At 36.2% G+C, this 22,355-nt stretch overlaps 3 protein-coding genes across 3 annotated transcripts in view; 1 reads left to right on the top strand and 2 right to left on the bottom strand.

The window, feature by feature from the left end:
• The window catches only part of nr2f6a (nuclear receptor subfamily 2, group F, member 6a), a 152,415-nt gene extending 137,669 nt beyond the window's left edge, over positions 1-14,746 (top strand). Inside the window, exon 6 of the transcript XR_007829452.1 lies at positions 14,698-14,746. The gene's annotated coding sequence lies outside the window, so the exon portion shown is untranslated. The remainder of the gene's footprint in view (positions 1-14,697) is intronic.
• crsp7 (cofactor required for Sp1 transcriptional activation, subunit 7) lies at positions 720-8,312 on the bottom strand. The gene is made up of 3 exons (XM_051132009.1): positions 7,957-8,312; positions 5,401-5,475; positions 720-4,050 (listed from the first exon to the last, which is right to left on the bottom strand). The coding sequence occupies exons 1-3, from the start codon at positions 8,026-8,028 to the stop codon at positions 2,422-2,424; spliced, it is 1,776 nt and encodes a 591-aa protein (XP_050987966.1). The 5' UTR covers positions 8,029-8,312; the 3' UTR covers positions 720-2,421.
• crtc1a (CREB regulated transcription coactivator 1a) overlaps positions 10,206-22,355 on the bottom strand; it is a 33,711-nt gene continuing 21,561 nt past the window's right edge. The window contains 2 exon segments of the mRNA XM_051131996.1: positions 10,206-18,957; positions 19,090-19,270. Of these exon segments, the coding sequence (XP_050987953.1) occupies positions 18,752-18,957; positions 19,090-19,270 (387 nt within the window). The 3' untranslated portion in view covers positions 10,206-18,751.

Raw genomic sequence — 22,355 nt, forward strand, 5'->3', positions numbered from 1 at the left:
GAGTTCAGATGCAAAACCAGCTAAAAGCCATCTCGGTCATGATCTTGACATATTATACGTCCATCAAATACTTTTACCTCAAACTCGCAAAATTCCAGCCTCGGCCCAATCAGAAGTACCTGTACTTACATAAAAACCCGCACAAAGTAGCCAGAAAGAAATGCTAATTTTAAAGAAATACGTCAGATGGATTTGCTTTTGCATCTGAACTCTTCGTTTATACAATGTAAAATACATCCATTTTTCACAGCAAAAACATGTTTGTGAAGGGCCCCTAAAGCTGCTAAATGGGGTCCAGTGTTGTTTTGAACCGCATTAATGTAAGCTAAACAAAACTAGCTAGATTCAGCAGAAGAAAGTAAACTGTACAGGTCTGGAATGACGTAAGGGGGTGAATAAACAAAAGAATTTTCATTTTGGATGAACTATCCCTTTAAGACTAGGTTGAGTATGTGTGTGTGCAGCAACCACTGTTGGTTAGCTTCAGTTAAAGGGAGTTTCCATGACACATCAAGCAAGCAAATCGACCACAGCAATTACACTTAAATAACACATTACTTAGGTAGCAACACATTTTGTTGTTTACTATTGATTCATTTAGCACTGCAAATTGTTTCCTGAAAAGGAAAAGAAACATTACATGACAGATTTTTCTCTCATGTCAATCATGTTGGTTTGGGACAAATAACCTTAAATGGAAAAAAGGGTACCATGATGCAAAGAGTTTTGATCATTTTATTTTTTTCGAACAAACGAGTGATGTTAAACACTGAACAAATATACTGATCAAAAATGATCAAAGAAGTCTCTCCTCTAGTTTTAAATTGCAAATTATATTTGCAATACCCTAAACCAAGTGTTGAGCTCTTAGATGACCTTTGCTTCAAAAACAATGCATATCCCTGGAATATCTGACATGGTTTTAAGAAAACATACGCTGTACTTTTGAAACCAAGTGAAGCTAGCGGAAGCCTTTCCAAACTTTTTACATCAAAGGCACATTGGTAGGACGAAGGTAGCAGAGCACACAGTGTTTGCAAGTCGGCAGCAAATTGGTTTCACCCCCTTCACAAGACGTTTGTCTTCAAAACAATGGCAAGGCATTTAAAAAATTGAATGGAAAAAAAACACGATCAATAATGTCAAACTGAAAACACTGAATGAATAATAGGACCACAACCTATAAATCTAGGTCTATGGATGCCAGTGAACAGCAACACAAACGATTGGGTCGTTCATTCCAATTGCTTCGTCTCCTCTCAAATTCATTACATTCACACTAAAAAAAAAAAAAAAAAACTGAAGACTTAAAGGTTTTACATGGATTGCAAGAACTATGTACAGACAAGCAGGATAACGCGCATATTTATTGACACATTTAAAGCACAATGCGTCCATTTGAGAAAAAAAGGTCTTTCCTTCTGTACCACCTAAACAAAAGTCTAAATGCCATACATTCACTAAGGCTCTTCAAATAAGAAAGTCATTGTTGAATGGTTTCAGTAAGGCAAACAATATCTAAAGGAATGGTAACAAGTATATTTCCAGCATATTAACATTTTCCTGCTTTCCTGTCCTCACAGTATGAAGATGAAAAGTAGCACCCTCTGTGGCGTCCACTGCGTTTGCTTCTAGCACATGAATACTCTCTCTTTTTCGACATATTTTATCCATATTTTTCTTTTTACAATTATCTAGGCAAACAGATTTGTTTAAAATATTGTTTTATTTAACACATCTAAAAATAGATTGCTTTTCTCTCATATGAAAATCACGCATATTAAATAAACCGAGAAAGAAATGTCAAGCGACAAATGACGGAATGGAATGTCGGGATCTACTTAGCAATTAGCACACGTACGTGAGAGCCACTGTGGGAAAACAATGTATTTATATATGCCTCATGTACATCACAAATAAAGGGACAAGTGTGTGATGCGAACAGAAAAGCCTCGAACATATCTGCACATCTTAGTGGATAACCTTTTGCTAGGAGGACGAAAAAAAAGATATGGAAAACAAAAATGGTCAAATAAATAGATGCATACATGATAAGAAACTTTTATAATTTATTCTTTGTCACATAAAGCTTTTTGTAACTGCCAAAAAATGTTCTCGACTTGCTTTTAAACATATCTGTACTGCTCAATGCTTGCTCAGACCCTCCTATTCACATGTTGTGCAAGAACTGGCCCAGTTTAATCCCTGCGAGCCATTATATACAACCCTTGTTTGCAAATTCTTGTTGGTAGCAGCACATTACAAACAGGACGTCACTTCAGCTCCGTCTTGTGGAACAACCGCCGTCGGTTCGTTCTTTACACCTGTAAGATGAACCTAGCACAGAGTGACAAGGAGAGTCGCTTCCGTCTCCTTCGACTCACAGTGGGAACATTGACAACTCTTCCGAGCCCTGTTCTCTCAGTCTAGGCAAACGTATGGCAGGATGTTCAATTTACTCTCGTCGCCGTGAGGATCCAACGATATGCACTCTGTCCAATCAAACCAGGCTCCCTTGGTGTCGTAACAACCGTTCACCCCTGGCCAGTGCTCGTTGTGTATTCTGAGAAGGTCCTCGTTCGTTACGTCCCGAGACACCCCGGGGAGTTCTGTCGTGGAGCTGCTCGGTACTAAAGCGTGCGTTATCCGCGACTCTTTGACGCCGTGCTCCTCGCGCTTCAAATATTCAGTCATGAAAAAGTGCGCCCCGTGGGTCTGTGCTCCAGAGGATGTGAGAACATTGCTCTGAAGGTTAAGGTACGATTGAATGATTTCATTTCTGGAGAGCTCTTTCCAGTTTGTCTGTTGAAAGGGGTTGGGAACCGACGTAGGCGCCTTTTGCTGCGGCATCTCAGTCCTCGCCGAAGGCTCTGCAACCGGCGGGCCTTGGCACTCAGGCTCGTGGTGACTCGATTCTTTCGGAGTGAGGGGCTTAATCTGTCCGGTCACCGGGTCGAATGTCAACCTACGCTCTTTTAACCGCACCGGTTTGGTCCTGTCCTCTGAGGACTGCCCCTGAAGGTTTACCGTGTAGTCTCTGGGTCTGTATTTCTTGCGCTTTTTGCCTTCCAAGTTGGAGGTCGCCCCATCCCGTTCTCCCTTGGTCTCCGCGTCTAAGCTGTGTGGCACGAGCGGGGAGCCGGAGAGCGGCTCCGGTGTTGCAGTGCTGTGTGGGGGCTGGGAGAGTCTATCCGTCGACCTGTGCAAGTGCATCGAGCCTTCCAGCCCCACAGACGACGGACCGTCGGAGATGCACACCTGGGCCGGCGACGTTAAAGGCTGCAGCGTGGGCAAAGGAGAGGGCACTTGGGCTGAATTCTGAGCCGGGCTCGAGAGAGTCCCTTTTGGTGCATATGTTGAAGACCTCTTGGCCACCGACTCATGCGTTACGCTGCGCGGACTCGAGGAGTACCGAGGGCTTTTGGGCTGATGCTGCCCGCCTCCGTCCATTCTCGCATGCTGCTGTAACACTGACGTTTTGAGTAAGGAGGAAGTGCTAGGTAGTTTGGTAAGCCCCGGAGAGCTCGGATGAGGCTTCACAGCGTTGACAGGGATTTTGTTGTGCCTGTCGTTCTCAAGGTGCTCCATGCGGATTCTGTCAGACGGTACATCGTCGTCTTTATCCGGGAGTGGCTCGGGGCTCCCCCTGATTCCATTTGATGGTGGGGAAGAGGAATACATTGGCTCGTAAAGGGACGTCTTTGTCATTTTGGCCGGCAGGTGCGGACTATCCCTTTGCTCCCCTCGCCGCTTTCGGCTGCTGGATTTTTCCGCCTTTGGGGAGTACGTGTTATGGATGTCATTCCTGGTTTTGAGCTCGGGAGCAACCTTACTCGGAAGGGGGACTGCTGGAGGCGTGTCTGTCCGACAGGGGTGAGCACCGCCATTGGCAGAACCCGGGACATTTGGCGCGCCTCTCGCCGGAGTGTCACTTTGGCCGGGCTCTATCAGCTTCTGCCAGTTCCGCAGGAGTTTCTTGGCACGTTTGGCAAGGTCCTCATCCTTTGTTTTCTTTCTCACATCATTAATCAGCTTTCCCAAGCGGGTTTCCTGCAGAAATTTTAGAGGAAATGTCATATCAAGTCTTCACAAAATGCATTTTCTGTCGAACTAATACAATGCAGTATTAATGAAGAGTAATGACAAACAAGATATTGTCTGGTTGTTAAATCTGACATCAAGCAACAGTTCCAGGTCCAAACGTGCAGATCCCAAAAGCAAACAAACGGTCCTCATATACAGTTGAAGTCAAAAGTTTACATACACTTTGCAGAATCTGCAAAATGTTAATTATTTTACCTAAGCGGGATCATACAAAATGCATTTTTTATTTTATTTTTTTATTTAGTACTGACCTTAAGTTATTTCACATTAAAGATGTTTACATATAGTCCACAAGAGAAAATAATGAGTCTATAAAAATGACCCTGTTCAAAAGTTTACATACACTTGATTCTCGACACTGTGTTGTTACCTGAATGATCGACAGCTGTGTTTTTTGGTTTAATGACAGTTGTTCATGAGCTCCTTGTTTGACCTTAACAGTTAAACTGCCTGCTGTTCTTCAGAAAAATCCTTTAGGTCCCACAAATTCTTTGGTTTTTCAGCATTTTTGTGTATTTGAACCCTTTCCAACAATGACTGTATGATTTTGAGATCCATCTTTTCACACTAAGGACAACTGAGGGACTCACATGCAACTATTACAGAAGGTTCAAATGCTCACTGATGATCCAGAAGGAAAAACAATGCATTTAGAGCTGGGGGATGGAAACGTATTGAATTTGAAGATCAGAAAAAAAAAAATGAGTGAAAAAAAAAAAAAATTATATTTAGGCAAAATAAGAAAAATGTACACATCTTCATTCTGTTTAACTGTTCAGGACAAACAAGGGACTCAAGAACAACCATCACTAAACAAAAAAAACACAGCTGTGGATCATTCAGGTAACAAAGTTTTAAGAATCAAGTGTATGTAAACATTTGAACAGGGTCAATTTTTTAAATTCAACTATTATTCTCCTTGTGGACTATATGTAAACATCTTTTATGTGAAACAGTTGATAAAATAACATTTTGCAGATTTTGCAAGGTGTATGTAAACTTTTGACTTAACTGAGGTAAACTGTATACTCATGGTGCTCTGTATTATTTTAACTTTATCTCCGAATCAAAATCTGAGTTAGCCAGATAATGATTTATCTTTTCTGAATTATTTAAATATTGTTGTCTGGGGAATTGCGAGTCTGGAAACAATGAGTTTTTAAAAGCTTAGCTTAAAAGGATAGTATTCATGCTTAAAACATAGTTGTGCCTTGGACCTGGAAAGAGTATTTGGTATGTCATGTCTTAAGCAGATTGATATTTTATTACTGAAGATCAGTGTACATCATTACCAACCTCAAGTGCTTCTTTGGTGATAGGGTACTTCTCCAAATTGGTGATAACATCAAGAACTGCAACCATGTTACAGATCTGTTCAGGAAGACAGACAGTTTAACATACAAGCCTGATATGACACATACTATCAAATGTTGTCCAAGATAGTGGGTAGAGAAGAATGTTGGAATAATATTCTAAAGACAGGAAGTGTTCAAAGTAAGGCTGGAATACACTGCTCATATTTTTCTACAATTTGCTGTCTAGAGGAGTCAATGCTAGTTGCTGAAAATCAGTCAGTGTCCAGATTTTGCCAGATTTCACACAGTTTATGACAAGTGCAGACTTTGATTTTTTTTTTTACCATGATTCCACCCAGTCAAAGGATATCAAATGTTTTCATTTGTCATGCATATCCTAGTAACGAGGTACGTTTTTGGATGAGTTTTGGAACGACTCTCAAGCGTTTAGGCTGCATTTACGTTATATGGTTCAAGTGACCAAAATCCAATCTTCCCTCTCGTGTGGCACAGACCAGATATGAACCAGGAATTTGTAAGCAGGAAAAAAGCACATGAATTCCGATATTCTCAGATTGGCTCCAGGTCTCATTCATATGTGGAAATTAATCTGATATGAATCAGATACGTGAATCTGCCATGTAAGTGGACAGATCGGACATTCCCGCAAGTCATCCATCATAGAAAAAGCAAAGGCTCGCGAACGACGTCAACTCAGGTGGACGCTTTTTCAGGTCAATACACAGTACTGCCAAAGTCTGTGGTTAACCTGCACAGTTAGGGTACTTTTACACTGTTACCACAGGTTGTACTTTGTCAGAGGGGGATCCCTGCCTGAGGGGAAAACCTCAGAAAGAAGTGACTGGGCTAGTTTTGAACAGCAATTGGGTTGGTTTTGTTTTGCAAGCCTGCCAACATGTCAGAACATCTAACCCTTGGTTGTTTCGCCAAGACGACGCAAGGTAGTCATAAAAAAATATTGGATATAGTCAACAAATTGAAATTGGGCATTAAGAACTGCAGTTTAAATGCAGCCTTAGTGTATGACGCCCATTTTATTATGTAACCATTTTCAAAGTCAGCAAGTATGACGACACCTAAGGTTTTAAAATCTGTGCTAATTTTGTAAAGACGTGTAGTGTACTCCAGCCTCTAGCTATATAGAATATCACAACGTTGCTTAGTGTCTAACATAAAGAAATCAAACCAAAACACACTGACACTTGGCACACAAGCACAAATTATGTTTTCACACACTCTGACATTAAAACAAAAGTGATAAACTGTAGTTTATCAGTTACAATATGGTGTCAGACAGCTCACCTCTCATTCATAGTGAGTGTGAAAAAGTCTGAACAACTTTTAAATCTGTGGAAGCAGAAACTGAATACTTCAATCAATAGACAACAGGTTTACCCTCTATTTACTCCAAGGCAGCATTCTGACCCTCCTGATCTTAACCTACCAATTTAACCCCAAGAGACTAGTTAACAATGCAATAAACGATGTATGGATAGCCAAACAACACCCAGAAGAATACATAAGTAGTCAAAGTGTGTATGAAATGCACTCAGAACCAAACCCGTCCAGTGTTTACTTACCGTAAAATCTCCGGTAAAGACAGACTAACTCAAACCTTCAAAGTTGGGAATAATTACTGCGACGGGAATTACACGGATTGTTTATTTCCTAACCCCTCAGCACTGATTATTCCCCTCATGCTGCTCATTTTCATGGCGTGTTGTTAGCCTAGTAAAACATTCAATGTGGCTGTCACATTTTCCAGTCAGCCAGCAGGTTAGCTCTAGTTAGGTCTGCGTCCCCAGTTAGCACAGCAACGTAGCCGGAACAGCAACCAGCTGTGTGCTTAGGTTAGTTCACACATATTCAGAAACACCCAGGACAGCCAAAACCTCAAATCCACGACTGTTTGACGGCATCAACAGAGGTTTAATCTCTCTTGGTGATACAGAATCAAGCTAACTCACTGCTCTCAGCATGCATTCATCAGCTAGCGCTTTGCTAATGCCACTGTGTCAGCTAACCACATATACCGAGCTCATATTAGCCAAGATATGCCGTGTACAAGCGGGAAACAACAGATAGTCTTCACTAGCGGCATTTGAGATGCTGTTAAACATCCAAAAAGCGACAAACGAGCAGAGAATTCTTTAAATCTGCTCCAAAGCTTAATAGCAGATAGCTTGGCATGAAACAGCTAGCGGACAACAGGCTTCCCACAACATGTCATCTGTGTCTGATCGCAACATGCAGCTTAAATCGAGGTGGCTGCTTTTGTGATAGCTCTCAACGCATGCTTATGTCTGAAAGCAGGGTTATATCGCGTCTGTCCGGTTGTTTTGTTAGCGTAGAGTAGACGTAGCATAGGGTAAATGTGGCTCCCGTCAGTTAGCGGACTGCTAATGGGAGCTCCACATCTGCTCTGACATACATTCAGACGCTCGTTACGCCGTTTGGCGGCTCGAAAGGCGGCTCTAACGGTGTCGTGTCGGGGAAAGTGAGCTTTGGTCGGCAGGAGAGTGAGCGGGTTACTCACATTGCTCTGGCTATCGATGGCCTGCAGCAGCCGGTCTCTCATCTGCTGCGGGGTTGCGGAGGCCGTTGTCATTGCCTGCTCGGTGCGAATCGGCCGACGGGGGAAAAATCCTCCGGATTCAAGGGCTTAATGGATTGCAGGAACTCACAGACCTCTCGGGAGGATTGAGAAGTGGCGGAACCACATGTTTCTGATGTGATTGTTGGCTTGAGAAATGGTGTATGTGTGTGTTCAGTTGGGAGATGAAGGTTCGACGGTTGTCGTGTCTCTCCGCCTCATTGCGTCGAGCGCTCTCACCAATCTCATGAACTCCACTGGATCAAAACCTCCGGCCCGCTGCATTATGGGAGAGCGCGACGTCGCGTGACGCCATCACGCAGGTTCAAATCAACTCAGACAGACAATGATGCAGAACGCAGGATATGACAACAAACACAGTGATTACTGTTTTTAAACGAATGTGATGGAATAACCAAAGTTTTACAGGTTAAACACATGCACATAATATAAACAGCACCATGATAAATGTCCAATAATATACAATAAACATGTTACAAATTATACAAACCGTAACTGTTAGATAACATTTTAGGTTCTAAAGATGAAACAAATATATAAATAAAAAACAAATGAGGAAGAGGATGTCACTTCACTAAGATATCAACATACACTACCAATCTAAAAGCAAAACGGTAAAATGTTGAAATATTTTTACTATTCAAAATAACTGCTTTCTATTTGAATATATTTAAAAATGTAATTTATTCCTGATTTCAAAGCTGAATTTTTAGCATCATTACTCCAGTCACATGATCCTTCAGAAATCATTGTAATATTCTGATTTGCTGCTCAAAAACATTTATTATTATTATTAGTAGTAGTAGTATGTTGAAAACAGATGAGTAGAATTTTTCAGCTTTCTTTGATGAATAGAAAGTTCAGAAGAACAGCATTTATCTGAAATAAAAATATTTTGTAACATTATAAATGTCTTTATTATCACTCTTGATTAATTTAAACCATCCTTCTAATAAAAGTATTAGTTTCTATAATATCTAAAAATAAACATAAAAATTATGTAGACTCCAAGTTTTGAACGGTATAGTGTATAATGTTACAAAATCTTTTCATTTCAGATAAATGCTGATCTTTGGATCTTTCTATTCATCAACGAATCCTGAAAAAATGTACTCAACCGTTTTAAATATTGATAATAAAAATGTTTTTGAACAGCAAATCAGCATATTAAAATGATTTCTGAAGGATCACGTGACACTGAAGACTGTAGTAATGATGCTGAAATTTTAGCTTTGATCACAGGAATAAATTATTTTTTTAAATATATTAAAATAGAAAGCAGCTATTTAAAAAGTACAAATATTTCACAATATTACTGTCTTTGCTGTATTTTGGATCGAATAAATGCAGGCTTGGTGAGCAGAAGAGACTATTTAAAAAACATTAAAAATCCTTTTGACTGGTAGTGAATTTAAGAATATTAGTTTTCTAATAGCTAGCAAACGCTACAGTATTGCTTAGTCAGTACTAAAATAGAAATTAATAATCCAGATTACTTTTATGTACATAGAACTTTACCTAATAATAGCTGCATAATAGATTTATGTTTTTGTATCCTATGGTTTCTGTAAACATCACTTACAGTTAGCAAATGTATTTACTTTTCTCTTTATGAATCAATTTTTTATCCACCTTTTTTTCCTCGTAAGAGCGGGCGCGGTCGTTTGTAAATTTTGTGTGTTTAGCTTCTGGTCTCATTCACGTCCAGCTATTTTTAGCTGTACATAACAGCTCGTTTTGTTGCTTGATTTTGCGAATTGTGAAATAATAGGATATTATTTTAATGTATTATCTTAATTATGAACCTTCTGGTTTGTACTAGTGCAAACAGTTTTACCGTTTACCGCACGTTGTTCTTCTTGTTATTTCCCTATAGCAGATAATGAACCGGAAGTCTCATTCATAAACTTACTTCCACGTTGAAGAAATCACATTGCAATTCTTTGCAATATTACTACACTATGTATGGATTCTATAATTATAAAATAGTTAAATGCACAGACCTAACTTCTCAGTCAAAATGGTTTTGAGCACAGAAAAATCATACAAACAAATATGCTTTTTAACATTTTTATTCAATTCAATAAACAAATATTAATGCAAAGGTACAAAGACTTAAGCTTCCACACAGAAAAATACAGTAAGGACAATGGAGTTTAAGCTTGATAACATTTGTTTTAAATAAGTAGCACAATTACAAAGCCCACAATGTTTTATATTCTTTTTTTTTGTTTTCTATATTTCATAGAAAACATGTAGTAATAGGAACATATTTTCCTTTTGTTTTAAAGGGTCAGATAAACCAAACCACAAAGCTGCAGAGCTATGTTCCTGAAAGCTAGGTTTGCATATTTGGTGAGTATAGTTATGTCTTGTTGCAAAAAAACTGGATTAACGTCTGAACTTTGCAGTCAAATGTATGTGCAACATCTGAATTATCATACATTGAAAAAATAGAAATTAGCTGCCTTTGTATAGATATGAACCACCGAGACAGTTCACATTCATTAAATGCACATACTGTAGAGTATTTTAAAGTTTTGTCAGGTATGCGTTTCAGTTCCACTGGGTTGCATTATCAAGTTGTCTCTTTAGCACTATAACAATGTTTTTTGTACATAAAGAAAACCAAAATACAAAACCACTTCATCAAAAATGATATTTCCAGTTGCAAAAGTTTTAGTAATGCACTAGCAGAGAGTTCAGATATACTCAGAGCTTGATAACTGCGAAAAAGCAGGACATCACATCGAGACTTGCGGGTATTTTAATATTCAGTACCATGCAGCAAAAGTTCACCCAATATAAAGCAGGTTTTCAGTGTTAAAGGCTGAAGACATACAGAGTCTCATGTAAATGTTTGGCCCTGGGAGAGATTATACAACAAGGTACATAACTGCTTCATTTTTAAATACAGTTGTTTTAAAATAAAGTACATTGGTCAACAAAGACACTAGGTAGTCGCTGTGGCAAACTGACAATTACTCAAGAGCATCTTTATATTGAAAACATAACAGTAGCAGACCATAGCTGAAGCATGACTTCAGATTAAAAAAATACAAACAACAAACTTTGGCTTTTTTTTCAATGGCTTGTCAATTATAGAGAAAGAATGCATGTATAGTGTTTTTCTGGCCCTATAAACTGGGCGTTTTGGCAAATAACTATGGAAGCCTGTTTCCGCCACTAAATAAAAAAAATGTAAAAAGTTTATTGCGACTTTTTATTTCACAATTCTAACTTTTTTTCTCAGAATTGTGAGATATAAACTTGTAATTCTGAAAAAGTGTCCGAATTGCAAGATAAAAATCTGCAATTCTGACTTTTTTCTCAAAAATGTGACTTTTTAATCTTACAATTCTGACTCTTTTCCTCCGAACTGAGATATAAACTTGCACCTGCAAGTTATAAAGAATTACCTGATATGAACTCACAATTTTGACTTTGTAACTCGAAATTGTGAATTTAAATCACACAATTCTGACTTCATTTCTCAGAATTGCGAGTTTGTATCTTGCAATTCTGACTTTTTTTCCTCAGAACTGTCATATAAACTTGCAATTGCAAGAAAATCAGAATTGCAAGTTTGTATCTCGCAATTCTGAGGAAAAAAAGCCTGTTATAAACTCGCAATTCTGACTTTATAACTCGTAATTGTGAGTTTATATCACACAATGCTGACTTCATTTCTCAGAATTGCAAGTTTTGCAATTCTGACTTTTTTGTAAAAAATCCAAGTTTGTAACTTGCAATTCTGACTTTATAACTTGCGACTGGAAGTTTATATCTCGCAATTCTCAGAAAAAAAGTCACAATTGTGAGTTCATATTTCGCAGTTCTGAATTTATTTCTCAGAAATGTGACTTTTTCAATAGCAATTGCCAGTTTTTTCTCAAAAATGCAAGTTTGTAACTTGCAATTCTGACTTTATAACTCGAGTTTACATCTCGCAATTCTGACTTTGTTTCTGAATTGTGAGATATAAACTTGCAACTGCAAATTATAAAGTCCAATTTTGAGGAGCAAAAGACTGAAATGTTCTCAGAGTTGCAAGTTTATATATCACAATTCTGACTTAACTCGCAATTGCGTGTTATAAAGTCAGAATTGCGAGATATAAACTCACAATTTGAGAAAAAAGTCACAACTGTAAGTTTATATCTCGCAGTTCTGACTTTATTTCTCAGAATTGCGACTGTTTCACAATTCTGACTTTATAACTAGCAATTGCCAGTTTATATCATGCAGTTCTGACTTTATTTCCCAGATTTCCGAGGTTATTTCTCACAATTCTGACTTTTTTTCTCAAAAATTCGACTTTATAATTCACAATTGCTCTGCTCTCAGAGTTGCAGGTTTATATCTCACAATTGCATGTTATAAAGTCAGAATTGCGAGATATAAACAATTCTGAGAAAAAAGTGTCACAATTGTGAGCTATATCTCGCTGTTCTGACTTTTTCTCAGAATTGTGACTTTCTCACAATTTGGAACTTACTAGCAATTGCCAGTTTATATCATGCAATTCTGACTTTATTTCTCAGATTTCAAGTTTATTTCTCACAATTCTGACTTCATAAGTCATAATTGTGAGTTTATATCTCAAAATTCTGAAAAAAAAAAAGTCAGAATTGCAAGATGTAAACTCGCAATTGTGCGAAAAAAGTCAGAATTGTGAGATAAAAAGTGCAACTATCTTTTTTATTTTTTTATTCAGTGGCAGAAACAGGCTTCCATATATAATTGATCTGGAAATTAATTAAAAAAATAAATAAATATGATTAGGCCTTAAATAAAAAAATAAAATACAATTTTGAATAGGTTAAAGATGGTTAAAAATCAATTGGCACACTCAAAAATAAGCATTTGCACAATTAAAAAACCTATTCTTGTTTGGGACAAAAAGAAACCATTAATCAGTGGTGAGAATTATAGAGAAATTAGGTATTAAAAAAAATACAGCCCAATTTTTTAAGAATACTCAGCATATTTCATATGTCTGTTCATATCAAGATATTAAACAGGATATCTTTAGATTTCAGATCAAAACAGATCAGATTTAACACAGGTTAACTTGTATCCTGCAAATGAAAGATCGCTTATTTTTCTGCATTATTAGGACACTTGTGAAAATAGTTTTGAATGCAAAGAAAACTGGCCAAGTCAGATATTTGGAAATCTAGGAACTGAGTGGATAAAGCAACCACCGCAAAGAAATCACAAATCTACAACACACTGCGGCAAACAGACCTCGAGTATGTGAAGACAACTTTTACAGTACTTAAACATCAAATTCCCAATGCGCACACACACGAACACAAAAGAAAAAAATATCGGCCAGAAACGAAGAGTTCTACTGCAAATACTACAAAAAAAAGACGTAAGAGGATATTATTTCACAAAGCTTCAACAAGGTTCAGTGTATAGAGGCTGAAAAGCAAAACTGCGTGTACATTTGCAGCAGGGATTCTCTTATGATTTGGCTAGAAGTGTGAGCACACTTGATAACGAACACAAATCTGTGTGTTTAAACCATGAGATTGAGGATAGTGTGAAACCCCTGAACGGAGGGACAGTATAGCGTCCACTTCAAGCATTTTAAAATGTAAAAACATACAGTTCCATATTGTTGATTTAATTTATATATATATATATATATATATAATTTGTTTTTTGTTTTTCTTTTACATACTCCTGATATTTTATAATCTACTCTTACTTTTTAAAATATAGAAATGTATAAGTATAGCATTTATATACATGAAGACTGTGCATACGTTAGATACTGAATACGTTATGGGTTACACTGATGAAGGACCTTGTTTTGTCTGCATGCTCTCCTTTCCGGATTGGTTCAATTCATGGTATGATCCACAAATGAAGCTTTATAAAAGGTAAAACGGTGAATTGAGATGCAGAAAGGTAACCTGCCTTCTTAAATGCATTTCGTTAATATCGGGGTACTTTCATAGTTTTTTCTAACACTACATAAAAAAAGTTCTTTTTTTGCGTTGACCAAGTATAAAATCATAAATAGACAACAGATACTTTTTCCTCTTCAAAAATACTTGTCTTAGAGTAGAAGGCAAAGTCGGCCAAACAGAGGGGGGAAATAGACCCAGTGCACTTAACAGTCACTCAGAGGGGTGAAGGAGAAAAAAAAAATGACAGAAAAATGGATTGGGTATCGATTAAAGTGCCAAGTAAATGTAGGAAGTGATGTAGTAAGTTCACAAATGTAGAGATGTAAAATAAAATATTAGAGTTAAAAGTGCACAGCTTATCAATCACCAATACTTGTGATGGTCAGACATGCAAAATAAAAAAAAACAAAAACGGCTCACAGCTCAACAGCTATGAGTTTCTGTACAACGCAGCCTCTTGTAAATGAAACGGAGGGGCCACAACAACGCAGAGGGCAGCTATTAAACACAAACGTCACAGTAACAAAAATAATGCTAGTTTCAGTAATATGTTTGGTCCTACACAAAAACATGAAATACATTCTGGTTTCAGCAACGCTGTTCTTTTCAATGAGGCAGTCAAGTAAAAATATAACAGTAAGTGATTACCTGACACATCCTTCCCGTCAATTATTTTACATTTTAAACACATGAAGCATGATCCTCATGAAAACAGTTGTCAGAGACAAAGCACATGTAGGTCATGCTTTTTTTTTTTTTTTTTATACAGGAAATTTACACGGTGCAATCAGATCCCTTACAAGAAGAATCCCTTAGGTTTTCGTCATCAACTGCTTGTCTTTTTTCCTTTTTTTGCTGACAACAGACAAAGCAATCCACGTAACGAGTAAAATTCAGCTGCACGGACTCAGAACCCACAGATGCCGTAAAAGCCGTACGTCTGTTTTGAGTCTTTCTTTAGTATTTTTGTGATCTAGTATGTTTGATTATGCTTTGCATAGATATGAATCCAAATCCGATTATCCCCTTGTACGTAGAGAAATTTTACATGAATAACAAAATTTCTTAAAATATTATTATTTTTTTTTAATATATACGTATATATATATATATATATATATATATATATATTCAGCATTTCAATCATTTAAACATTAAGATCGTATTAATGTTTTCAATTTTGTAAACAAAATCCTCACACTTACAAAAGTGGTAAGAGTATAAAAGTCTGAGAAATATGAGAAGATGAAAGTGACAGGATTTAAAAAGAGTAGTAAACCTCCCCGTTTGGGCATATGAAGATGAATGAGAACTGTGCGCCAGGACAACCTCGTGACTTTTTACAGTACCAGAAAACACCTTCAGCTACCGAGAATGAAACGGACAAAAACTGCATCTTCAGCGTAAGGCAGAATCTGGTTATCACAGTGAATAGTTCTGATACATATATGCAAACGATCATCATGATCACGTACTGTTTTCGTGTTTCTTTCAGAGTAAACCGAGGAACTAACAAGTAATGCCAAAGTTTGCAGCATCATTTTGACAGTACCAGTTACCATGGCTGATTACAGGCCATACTGTAACGTTACATACTGTACATTTAATATATAAGTCTATAAGTTGATTTAAAACACCGCATGACTAGCATGAAAAGGTTTACAAATGCATAACAAATTGCAAGGCAGTTGTTTACTAGCTACTGCCTTTAACATTGTTTGTGTGCATACGCTGCACATTTTAAAGGGATAGTTCACCTAAAAATGAAAGTTCTGTCATCATTTACTTTTTTTTTGTCCCCCCATACAATGGTCCATACAATAAAAGTCAATGGGGTACCATGTGTTTAATTTGAAATGCGTTTTATTTTTTCCCAAATTCCGTTTACATTGTTCAGGATTCAGTTTTTCAGTTTTAATTTTTCTAGACTCTGTCTTAATGGTTAAATAGCAAGTCTAATTAATTGAAACCACAATTTAACAGCAATTTAGGGCTGGGCGATAAATCGATAATGGTAATTATCACTGCACAATATAAATTTCCTCGACAAATGATAACAAGAGTAGAGTACGATAAATGTTTGATACAATGTTTATGTGGCAAAGGCGAAACGAAAAAGCCCTAGTTATTTGAAATGCGCCACTCTGACCATTTATCCACTTGGACCAATGTTCAAACGGCGGCGAACTTACTAGAGCAGATACGTTCACTCGCTGATGAGTCTCGTCACTAAACATCGCTTTGAGATCCAGTGTGAAGCGCTTGAATTCAGTGAAGAACACAAATGACTCTGTTTAAAGCCAGATGAAACTGTGCTGACAAACATCTACATCTTTTTAATCTACAAATCGTCATCATTTACCATAGATTTACTGTAACAGCACTAACTGCACCATGGTATTTTGTCAGAAATGTAGTTATTTTTTGTCGAATGTTATTATAATATTAATGTTGACATGTATTAAATGTATTCAAGAAGGAGTAATAGAATATAATGACTTTTTTGTGATTAAGCTATTGCGTTTATGCATTTATACTAAATGTATTTAGACTGTTTTTCATACAAATACCTAGAAACCATATTACATTTTTACCATGGTACTGAGGCGCTATATTTGTGGTTCTAAACGTATGCAAAAAAGAAAACTCAGTCAGAGTAATTAAATTTCAACATATAAAAATTAGGTTTCTACAATTTTTACAGATATTACTGATTTTGATAAAGAACATAAATCTACATCTGCATCCTAACTCAAGCTACTATCAAATGTGTATTTCTAAGAGACAAAAAAATGTTATATTATAATTAATATTATCAGGCAGCACAAACCTGTTTCTTGATTTAGAGATGCAGAGCTAAGACATTTTTTCTATTAAGATATTTATTTTGGAAAAATGACTGGAAAAAGTGTAAGGAATAAAAAAAAAAACAAAAAAAAAACATGTTCTTTGTTTGTCTTTGTTTGTTAGTCATGTTATGACCATAAAGAATAGTTTAAAGCCACAATTAACCGTCTGGTTTTTACAACTTTCACACTGTAGCAAAAATCTGCCTTTAAACTTGAAAGAAATAAAAGAATAAAAGAAATAAAAATTTGACATTTATCGTGATAATTATCGATATCGACTGATATGGAAAAAAATATTGTGATAATTTTTTTGACCATATCGCCCAGCCCTAAAGCAATTTATCAAAAGTTTAACTTTTATTTTTTTTTCTTCTTTTTCCCCAAATTCAGTTTTATTTTTACCAAATTATGTGTTACCATTAATTTTCTGGCTTCAATTTAAATTATTTCATAAAATTTTAATAATCAAAAGCAACTCTAAATAATTGATTTTATAAAAAATATTTATTATTATTTTATATCTTTGTTTTTCCCAGAAATACTGTGTTATGTACATTTTTCTGATATATAAATTCTGGTAAATACTCCTTAAAAAAATAATGTTTTGATAATAATTGATAATTTCATTACTAGTAGTAGTAGTACTACTATCATTACATTCAGTAATATATTTTTGCCACAATTTCATCAAGTTAAACCAAACGTTTATTTTGACGGGTTGCTGTGAAGTTTGTTTGTATATGATATCGCAATAGTGTTTCTCAAAACAAACAGTAAAATGCTCACGAAGTGACTCTCAGAGCAGTTATGTTTGTGTGTTGTACTCATGTATGTACTCATAGAGGCGACAGAGGCTGAAAACATTGCAAGCGTCATGTCACGTGCGGTTCAGTGACAGAGACACGCAGAACACTAAGGATTTATATTTAAATAGTATTTTGCAGCTTAATATTCACAGACACTAGTCCATATCACATTTTGTGATTTGTGACATTCCGCGTTATACTGTAAATTCCATTTTTATGACTGGATTCCGTCCATTTCTCCGCACTGTGGATATCATAGGCCCTAAATGTTTTGCTTTGGACCCCATTGACTTTCATTGTATGAACAAAAACACTTCTCTTTCATAGGGTGAGCAAATGATGACAGAAGTTTCATTTTTGGCTGAATAATCCCATTAAACTGCAAATGTGTTTTGATATTAAGATTTCCAGTTGTACACTTTTCAACCAGATGAACTGAATCATCTTGAGCCACATTAGCACTGTACCACTATCTGAGCACGATGTGACAAAACTAGACATCTATAAAACATTACAATCATATGTTCAGACTGCACTGAAGTACATTAGTGTTGATGTGTAAAGATAAACGTGTTGCAGGTGCATGAAAGCTGCCCTTAAAATGGGGAGGATTAACACTCCTTTTTAACCATTAATGTTCTTACAAGCAAGAAATATTTGTATAGGAAAATAAACTAAAAACGGATCATAACAAACAATGTTTTTGGTGGCATATGCATGTATAAAAGTGCATAACTAAATATTAGTATTTAAAGAAAAAGGAAAGTAACAGGCATGTATGGCAGGAATCAGAGGGGTTTCTACAGGAGATGAAATGGAAGAACACATGTTTGAACGTTGAGGGATCTTATGTAGTGTCACATTCTCTCATATAGAGCTAAAGGAACCACAATTGCTGAGGTGCGAGTGTTTTATCCTAAGAATCGATGGGCTGCTTGCTCACAAGGTTGATTCGTTAGATGTGGCAGCACTGCATTCCCATTTTTCCCCTAGCATGCTGTGGCAACATTCTCAGCAATCTCTTCCTAGAGGATGGGCTTTGAGAAACAGGGTCAAGTGTCCCCCAGACATGCTGCTTCTCTTTCACTTAATCACACTGATCTCAAAGAAGGGCAAACGAACATTGTATACCTAAAGATTACAGCCTGTCCATCCGGAAAGCATCTTCTGTCGCGGGGTCGGCCAGAACCATGTCTGGATCGTTGAGCATGTGCAGGCCGTCCAGCGTCAGCGGATCGATTTTCAGCTCGTCCAGAGGGAACTGCGAATCTGCGTCAAAGCTCACGTCACCTGTCAGAGAGTTGGAGAACTCTTTGTATAGGCTCGGGGGGGATTCTCCTGTAACTAAAAGATGGGTAATATAATACGCTAAACTTTTAGAGGGACCTTTGCCGGGCTTCGCGGCAGCATTGTCAGCACACGTACAGCCAAAGTACATGCAACATTATGCAATATCTAACTGGGCAGGTGCAATACCTGTGAGAATGATGTTGGGGATGTTCCCATGGCTGCTGTAGCCTAGCTGCTGCGCGTCCTGCAGGTTCCCGTGGCTCCCGGTGAGGTTGAGCATCGCAGCTTGAGAGTAGTTTAAAGTGGATCCCTCAGTGTACAGACTGTTTGAGCTGATGGGATTCTCAATCATGTTGAACTGCTCCAGCTAAAGAATCAAAACAAATTCAATGACTATAAAATAAAGGTTGACGGAAACAACAGAAGATCTTTTTTTTTTCATTTAATTAAGTTAAAAATTAATATACCGTCCTTGTCACTGGATACACAAGCCAAAAACAAACTAATTTTGCTTATCACATATATAGTAGAATTTTTTGTATTATTTTATTTTTTAAAAATTAATAATTTTATTCACTGAATTGATCAAAAGTTCTATTTCAAATAAATATGGTGGTTTTGAACTTTCTATTGATCAAAGAATACAGAAAAAATTATTACAATTTCCACAAAAATATTAAGCAGCACAACACTGATAATAATAATAACAATAATTTATGTTTCTTGAATGATAAAATAATTTCTGATGGATCATGTGAAACTGACAGGGTTTGCAGGTTGTATGAGGGTAAATTATTTTTTTTAAGACCAACTAAAGAAAAGGAACAAAAAAAAAAAAAAATCAAAGGGAAAACAATACAATACGTTCTCTAAGTATGTTTGAGTTTTACTTTCACTTTCAAATTAGCAGCAATTCAACGTCTAGCAATTGTTTTTAGTTCATTTTAGTTTTCCATATTTTCCTAGCTTTCCTTCGGTAAAAGCGTCGAACATTTTACTTTCACTTTCAAATTAGCGGCAATTCTGCGTCAAGCAGTTGTTTGTTTTTAGTTAGTTTGCGTTTTTCCTCTTTTCTTCATTTTCCTTAATTTTTAAGTAGCTTGTAGAAGCGTTTTACTTTCACTTTTAAATTAGCGGCATTAACGGAACGTAACGTAATAAACTTTTATTAAAAGAACAAATAATAATACACCATGTTATATGCCTAATATAAAATAATAACTTACACAAAGTTTAAATAGGTATACAAAACTGAAAATCAGTAAACAATATGTAATCCAAATAAGAAATGTAGAATGTTTATTAACAAATCGAATAAGAAAGCTTGGAAAGCACAGCATTACCTTGATGTAATATATATATATAAAATAAAAATATTTTGGATTTTGAAATATATAAATTACACAGTTTAAATAAATAAAAATCAGCAAACACTGTGGAACCAAATAAATATGAAACTTCCACTATCACGCTTTTCAAAATCCAACATATTTTTAAAACAGGCTCTTTTGCAGTTAGTTTTGAAACTCTTCTGCCATGGTCTTGCCTTACTCACCTCTCTCTTCCTGTCAGTCAGCTTGACTCACTCTCTCCAGGTCATAAATGAAATCTGATCTGTGATGCGACTCTTGTTCGGCACACTTCATTGAGCAGTCGCGTTCAGTTTTAATTGTATTGTATGTTCTCTAACTGAACTAAATGATTTTTATTACTATAAAAAAAAATCAAAATGACAAGTTCTTCTTCGGGTGACTGACAGATGAAGCAGCACATACCGCCATGTACCGCATATTGTTTAATGAATATTGAGCGACCTAAGCCATGTAGCACAGAAATTATGCTTTCGCTTCACTTTAAAATGAAACACATGAGAAAACAATCCCTCACGAAAAGTAATGCCATGATTATATGAATTTCAGACTTGCTGCTCTGATTTAAGACCTTTTCAAGGCCTTAATTCACGGGAAAAGCGATTTAAGACTTTCAAAGACTTTAAGAACCGTGGAAACCCTGCACTGAAGTCTAAAGTAATGGCTGCTGAAAATTCTGCTTTGCCATTACAAAAAAAGACAATATACAAGATACTCCAATAGAAAACCGTTATTTTAAGTTGTAATAATATTTCACAACTGAACTGTTTTTACTCAGGGCTCAACGCTTACTGTTCTTTTTAGGCACACTTGTGCTCCTAATTTTAAAAATGTAGGAGTGCAGGCAAAAGATTCAGAAGCACCTTCTGATCAATAATCAAAAATTCTGATTAAAAAATTATCCTTCCCATTACAAGGTGATATTTGACGCCTTAAAGTGATTCACAGGGGCTTCTTTTCTTTTTTTTAACCTTTGACATGGCATTTTATAAATTATATTAAAAGTATGTAATCTTTTGTCAAATTAAAAAAATTATATTTATAAGCTTTTTACATTTTTTAATTAAAACAGCAGAAGAGCAAGGAGAATAAGAAGAAAAAGTTACCATTTTTTCATCATATTCATTTCACCATATGAAATCAGTATTAGCAAAATTAAGTTGTACTACAGAGGTGGCACAGAGAAACAAAAATGGCTTGTAGGTGTATTTTCAGATGTTTAACGAGGCTCAGAGGTGGCATGAGTGCAATTAAATTCATAAATTAATGTTGAGATTAATGTTTTAAATATAAAATTTTGAATATAGAAATATTAAATTATTTAAATAACTGAAATTATACTTTAAAAATTAAATTAAAACTACTTGGTGGTGGCAAGTCACTTGATTTTATCACTGAATCATTTGTTCGAATGATTCGTTCGAACGGCTGATTCATTCAGGAATGAAACAAGTGACTATCTTTATGAATGGGAAATTGAATCACTGACTCACTAGATTAGTTTAAAATTCATTCATAATCAAAACAGCTGTGTTTGCTTTTAGAGATGCGCAGCTGCTCATCTGTGACTGAAACTATTTTCAATTAAACAGAGCAATATCAGACAATAGTGTTATAGTCAGACAATGTAAGTCACTTGATATTACCTTCTTGTTTATTGAACCATTGTATTAAATCAAAATCACATATGCAAACGCCCTTAATAATCATGAATAATCTCACAAAGTTCCATTATCAACAAAGCTCTCTATACTGCACAGTGAATCTCTTATTTGCATTGTGTCTACATTTTGTTTATTATAATGAGAGGATCTGTGTGCTTGCAGAACTCTGCACTGAACAAAAATGGCAAAAATGCCACCAAAAAGAACAAAAATAAATTCAAACCCCATAAATTCAAGACAAAGGGGCAAAAAATCCCTCTGCCCATTTAAACGACATACTAACGCGGTTGCGATTAAAATGAAATGTGAAAATGAATGAAAAGTGTCAATTCATGGAATCACATTTAGGCTCACACTGCATCAGAATGCTTTTACATGCTGTTTTGTGCAGCGTTGAGCCTTATAACCAATCAAACGC

The sequence above is a fragment of the Labeo rohita genome, chromosome 2 (assembly GCF_022985175.1).
Source record: "Labeo rohita strain BAU-BD-2019 chromosome 2, IGBB_LRoh.1.0, whole genome shotgun sequence".
Taxonomy (NCBI): Eukaryota; Metazoa; Chordata; class Actinopteri; order Cypriniformes; family Cyprinidae; genus Labeo; species Labeo rohita.

Excerpts from the sequence above, each read along its gene's own strand:
- crsp7 (XM_051132009.1), bottom strand. The coding sequence starts at position 8,028 with ATGACAACGGCCTCCGCAACCCCGCAGCAGATGAGAGACCGGCTGCTG. Across the intron at positions 5,476-7,956 it reads CCATCGATAGCCAGAGCAAT|ATCTGTAACATGGTTGCAGT; the intron begins GTGAGTAACCCG and ends CTTCCTGAACAG. Across the intron at positions 4,051-5,400 it reads TCACCAAAGAAGCACTTGAG|GAAACCCGCTTGGGAAAGCT; the intron begins GTTGGTAATGAT and ends AAATTTCTGCAG.